Raw genomic sequence first — 6,063 nt, 5'->3', positions numbered from 1 at the left:
CTGCTGCACCATAAACACACATATGAGAGGGGACTGAGCTGTGAGGGTTGGAGGATGGGCACCAGCTCACAAATCCAGTCAAACCACTTAAAATGGAACTCATATCTCTGGGAAACTGGTGTTATGTTTTGGCCTGGTCATGCTCTAATGTGCTAGTTGTTTTATTCTTGGATTGATTTACAGCTGACTGGTCTGTTTCAGATGTTTCAGAGGTCTGGTGTCCACACAGACACTTACAAAATCTGAATTAATCTTAACAGTCGATAATGAATGACATGAAAATTTCAGTGAAATAACAGGAATGGCCACATAGCTCCCTCTGGCCAGTCATCCCAGTCCAGCTTTAAATGGTTTAGAACAAGAAGAACAAGTAGAGCAAGTATAACAAGGACAAGAGCGACACCCAGCGGCCACTCTGCGTAATGCACAACACAGTGTCCATAAAAAAAATGAATGGGAAAATCCTGCTTTATGATTTTTTTTTTCTAATTTAATCTGTCCCACTCTGTTCCTATTAGAGCGTCTCTAATTTTATCTAAGATAATCTATCCCATTCTATTTTTATTTTCTCGATTTAAAAAAAAAAATTCTCTGATTGCTGGACGGATCCGCTGGCTCTGCAGTCCTGAAAGAGTTAAAGTCCCAAATCCTATTAGTGTCCCTCGGTTACACATTAATGGAGGTGGACAGGTCCATCACATGGTCGGAAATCAGTCAGCGCGTTCAGACCTGAAACCACCCGGATGATATACACACACACACACACACACACACACGCACACATACACATTCACACACACACACACACTCCCCCCCACACACCCTCACATACACATTCACACACTTATGGTAGCTCTGCAACTGTTTCAGCATGGATTTCATGACCGATCGAGATGTGCAAAAGGTGAGCACTAAAATAAAACGATGCAGCTTCCAAACATTGACGATTTGTAGTGAACGTACCGCTGGGAATCCCCAAACGCAGACTCAGTATAATGTCACTGAAATAGTCCTGGAGGGAGACAGACCTGTGTCAGTGACCACATAATACGTTTTATATATGTTCTACTGAAGAATATGCTAGTATTCCTGCAGGTTAGAGTTGCTGTGTTGATTGTATGGCATCCACTGAAAGTTTGTAGCATTTTTGCTTTGTCATTTTCATGCATCAATGAACTGGTGCAGATTTCTAAAATAGTTTGGGCACTAAGAGAGTCTGGAGCCTTGGATCAGCTTCAGGGTTCATTTGGGAAAGACAACATTGACTCAGCTGCCCCTCCGCTCCCTCTTGACAGTACCAGGAGGACGGGTATGTGATTCTGGACGGGCTCCTGACTTCCCAAGAGTGTGATGAGCTAAGGCACAGGATGGCAGAGATAGTGGAGCAGATGGACGTCCCGGATCACTGCCGAACCACCTTCTCCACCTATCACGAGGAGCAGCTCAAAACACAGGTAACCAGCAACCAGAGGGCAACTGGTAGATGAAGATTAATTTTAAAGATAAAAAAAAAGTTGCATGGGCTGTCTCACAGTTTTGTTCTGTAAAATTTCTTATGCATGCATGCCATCATTATGGACTAAAAGATGCAGGTAAGAGACTTTTATTGTGTTCATTCACTGCAGAAAATCAGGCTGCTCTCTTTTAAGATCATGCAGACTGTAGCTCCCTCTGCAAAGTATTTTGCTTTACCCTGGTGCAGCTAAAGCAACTCCTATGTCAGCAGTGAAGTTAGTGTCAGTGGAGTCTCTGTCTACCTTCTGTAATGCAATAATTCCCCTGTGGATCAGCTGACTGACATGAACTCACTCCTGGTTGACAGGGGAATGCAGACTATTTCATCACCAGTGGAGATAAGATCCGCTTTTTCTTTGAGAAAGGAGTTTTCGACGACAAAGGTGAGCTCCATATGTTATGTCACGTCATCGAGTCCTCTCAGTGAGGTGAAAAGTCAAAATGGCTGAAGTGTTGCTCAACTTGCAGGAGAATTCATCGTGCCGAGGGAGCGCTCACTGAACAAAGTTGGACATGGTGAGGAAGGGAAGACTTCTGAATGAACATATGATGTAACACGGGTCCTCTCCCTCTCTTTCCAAACCGTGGTCTCATTTTGGTTTTTTTGTTGTTGTTTTTTTTAGCACTGCATGCCTATGAACCTTTGTACAAAAAGGTTACACATTCACCCAAGATTCAGGTCAGTCAACTGGCGACTTTGTCAGAGAATTGACGTTTTACTTGCATCTGTAACCAACATTCACCGCAGATTTACATGTCCTTGTAGGGCATTGCTAAGAAGCTGGGTCTTAAAAGTCCTGTGGTGACACAGAGCATGTACATTTTTAAGGTAAAACACACCCTTGCCTGGTCTCACCATGCATACACCTTTCCTGCATGTACACCTATATGATCATGATTCAACATTAACATTTACAAAAAATATTTTGCTGCCAAAGATACTATGTAGGGTTAGTTGTCACTTTTCTCATTCTCTCTCTGTCTGTCTCCTTCAGCAACCAGGGATTGGTGGGGAAGGTAAGAAAGCAACTTTGGAGAAATTATTAAAATAATAGTAATAATAATCCACAATTTATTGATGTATCAACACATTTCTTGTCTGTTTCTCAGTGACACCGCACCAAGATGCCACGTTTCTGTACACGGAGCCTTTGGGCAGAGTGATTGGGTTGTGGATAGCCCTGGAAGATGCAACAGTCAATAACGGCTGCCTGTGGTTTATCCCGGGGTCACAAAACAGTAAGTTCACAATCCAACCCATCACTCACCTGCTGTTTTATGTCTAGAATAAAATCTGCTGCTGTGTCTGCCAATCTTCCTTCAAATAGTTTACCTCCACTTCATGTGCTTGGGTAAAACAAACCAGACAGAAATGAGAGGTTAACCAAGAGTGAGTTTAGAGATTACCTCTGAGAAGCAGCAACCTTGTTATTCCTTGTCTAATTTTAAAGATAAATTTCTCTCTGGTTCCTTTTCCCAGGTGGCATCACACGGCGGATGGTGCGCACCCCAAAGGGCACCTTTCCCCTGACAGACTTCATCGGTACAGAGAAGACCTATGATGAAGACAAGTTTGTCGCTGCACCCGTTCGAAAAGGTCATCCACACTTCACCAAATTCATGAACTTTAGTGATGAGCACGACTGGTGATTGTGAATGGAGATTTTCAGGCAAAAATAAGGCTGTATTGGGATTACATGTGTTGCAAAAGAGGCACATGACACTGAGGATTGTGTGGCACACGTCAGTGTCACTGAAAACCCAATTAGGGCTGCACAATATGGTAAAAAAAAAATAATCATATTGCGATTGCAGTGATATTTGTGATTTTAGTGGGAGTGATCATTTCTGCATCATAATTTTCAGTTTAACTGGAAAAAAATAGTAAAATGAGGAATGTGTGATTTTTGCTGGGGTCTGCACCAAACCATCATGTTCAGGGAAATATGATTTGTGGAGCAGGGAATCTCTGTAGCTCCACAATACTTCATTTATAATGTTAAACTGCCAGATTTAACCCTCAAAAATACTGCAGCAGCTGAGATTTGGATATAGATATTATCCATGTTGCCATTTTGGTACGATTTTGATCAACTGTGCAGCCAAAAACCCAATAAAATGAGAATAATGTGATTTTTGCTGGGGTCTGTACCAAACAAATATGTTTTCTTACATATGGAAAATACAGCTTGTAGGTCAGGGCACCACAGTATTGCATCTACATGTTTTGTCACACATTTTGTGATTTTGATATTTCGATCAAAACTTATCACTTATTGTGATTTTGATATTTCGATTACTGGTTCAGCCTAATTGCCATGGAAATCTGTGTGCTTAGTCAAATGCAGTGCATGCAGTTCATCTCTCCATCCATGCGCCCGCACATGTTCAGGTGGCGTGGTCCTGATCCATGGCGAGGTCGTGCACCGCAGCGCCCAGAACACCTCCGCAGACTCTCGGCATGTCTACACCTTCCACATCATGGAGTCCCAGAGCACCAAGTGGAGCCCTGACAACTGGTGAGACTGGTTTTCATCGGTCGGGGTGCTGTGTTTTTATGCCAACTATGTCTTTCCCACAGACTTACAGCACTTCTTTTTCACCTCTTTGGCACTCTAAGGTTGCAGCCCACAGAGGAGCTCCCGTTTCCGCTGCTCTACACCGACTAAAGGATGCGGCTGGCCTTTGCTGCTGCAGTTCAGGGATAGACAAAATCCTCAGGACGGACCAACGAGCGTCAACTTGTGTAGTGTAGAGTGACACTAAATGTTTGAAAAAAACAAAAAAAAAAAAAAACATGCAGCTTAACCCAGAATTACTGTTAACAATACATCTAAAACATTGCTGCATATCTGATTTAGGGACCAAATGTGATGCTAAATAAAGGAGTAATGGTGGTTTACTCACATTTGCAATTATGTGAGAAAGTAATGGATTTAAATCAAATGTTGATTTGAATAAACATTTTTTAAATTTTACTCGGCTCTGCTTTCCTGTGAACGCTCCACAGTATAACTTGTACTGTCTGCTTTATCCAGATTGTCTGGATCAACTCTGTCACCAGTTTTCATGTTTGTGTCAGCAGGGGGTGGCTGACTCAGATTGTCATTTTAAAGAAGTTAAGATAAATCTTTTCTGTTGACCTAAACTGACGCAATACACAAGTATATGTATTACACAACCATCATTTCAAAGGTGAGGGCGATGGATTGTTCAGGACTTTATTTATTACATACAATTAAATCAACAGGGTTGTGTCATTTTTTTATTGTGTATATATTGACCTTTGAAACCCGGGAGACTGTGCATGGGCATCCTCTGAACCTAATTCATTTTATTTCTTTTTATTTTTCAATTTTTGAGGGGATTTTTTTTCTCTTTTCTTTTTTTCTAAACAAATTCTTGCAGTAATATTGGGGTAATATAAACTTCTAATTTAATTTTAAATATACTGTATATTCCTTTCAGGTTTTTTTGCTACTTTTCCAAGAATTATTTCATTTTATTTTATTTATTACAAAATTTATGTAATTCTTTATTGAATAATCGTCTAATAATTTTTCGTAACTGTTTTTTGCTCATTTTTGCTTATTTCTTATTTTATGTTATTTAAAATTTTGTAAATTGCTGATCACCCTTTCTCTGTGTTTTTTAAAGAAATCAAGTAAATTTGCTCTGGTTTCAAAGGGTTAAATGCTTGTGAAAGGCATCTACTGCAAAGAAAAGGGAAAAAAATGCAATGAGGATGAGGTGGGCCGGCTGACCCGTGACAGTGGGTGAACTATTTAGTAACTGGGTGAACTGACACTATTTGTAAGAGGAATAAAGTGCGGGGGACAGAGGGGACAGGGAGCATGCCCCTCCTCTGCCCCGTGTCTGCTACACCCCTGTGCTTCAGGACATCTCTCAAAGTCTAAACCTGATGTATTGGCTTATACAAAATAAGTAGTATCATTCTCTAACTTGAATTAAATTCAAATTCAAGACTTTTTACAGAAGTTGAAGCTCGATAAATCTAAGATAAATAAATGGCTCGCCTCTGTTCCTTCTGTATGAGATTAGTACCAAACTAATGAAGCCATTCTCGTACCCTGCAATACAATGTGTCTAAAGACTGAGATGTACTGGTGCAACATTTTCCATATAACATCAGAAACTCTGAGCCACAAATGGTTATATTTTAATACTTCAGAGACATTAAACCACCTCATATTGGCTCATAGATGATTTGGCAACTGTTGCTTTACGTCAGCTGAGAAATGCTCAATGATGTTGTGGAGGGGTGAAGACACTCCTGATGCTAAGATGTGCTTTGATAATCATGTCAAAAAAAATAATCTAATGCTATTTACATTTTTTTTTTTTTTTTTTTTTTTGCATGTAAAGGTTGGCTGGTATGGTGGTTTTGGGGGATTTACATCTGCCCCTCTTTTTATTTTTTGTTTCATTTTCTCCATTTCCCTCTTTTCTTCAGCTGTTTTCTTTTCTAAAGCTCTTAAAAAGAGAATATTGTCTGTATTAGATTTGTACACTCACTAATTATCTTTA

The 6,063-nt window shown here is 40.3% G+C and overlaps 1 protein-coding gene across 3 annotated transcripts; it reads left to right on the top strand.

Moving 5' to 3' along the window:
- The first annotated feature begins 699 nt into the window (after positions 1-699).
- On the top strand, positions 700-4,492 carry phyhd1 (phytanoyl-CoA dioxygenase domain containing 1). 3 transcript variants are annotated; one of them, XM_030066181.1, is made up of 12 exons: positions 704-904; positions 1,296-1,454; positions 1,587-1,592; positions 1,823-1,898; positions 1,984-2,031; positions 2,139-2,194; positions 2,282-2,344; positions 2,511-2,532; positions 2,626-2,754; positions 2,996-3,112; positions 3,908-4,034; positions 4,136-4,492. In XM_030066181.1, exons 1-12 carry the CDS (start codon positions 872-874, stop codon positions 4,182-4,184), a joined length of 885 nt encoding a protein of 294 aa, XP_029922041.1. In that variant the 5' UTR covers positions 704-871; the 3' UTR covers positions 4,185-4,492. The 3 variants fall into 3 exon arrangements, with proteins under 3 accessions (XP_029922043.1, XP_029922041.1, XP_029922042.1); XM_030066183.1 differs by lacking the exons at positions 3,908-4,034; positions 4,136-4,492 and adding an exon at positions 3,864-3,889 and having other exon boundaries at positions 700-904; positions 2,996-3,167; XM_030066182.1 differs by lacking the exon at positions 1,587-1,592 and having other exon boundaries at positions 705-904.
- Positions 4,493-6,063: the final 1,571 nt, after the last annotated feature.

The sequence above is a fragment of the Myripristis murdjan genome, chromosome 12, assembly GCF_902150065.1.
Source record: "Myripristis murdjan chromosome 12, fMyrMur1.1, whole genome shotgun sequence".
In the NCBI taxonomy this organism is placed as follows: Eukaryota; Metazoa; Chordata; class Actinopteri; order Holocentriformes; family Holocentridae; genus Myripristis; species Myripristis murdjan.
This window is presented reverse-complemented; position numbering and strand designations above follow the sequence as displayed.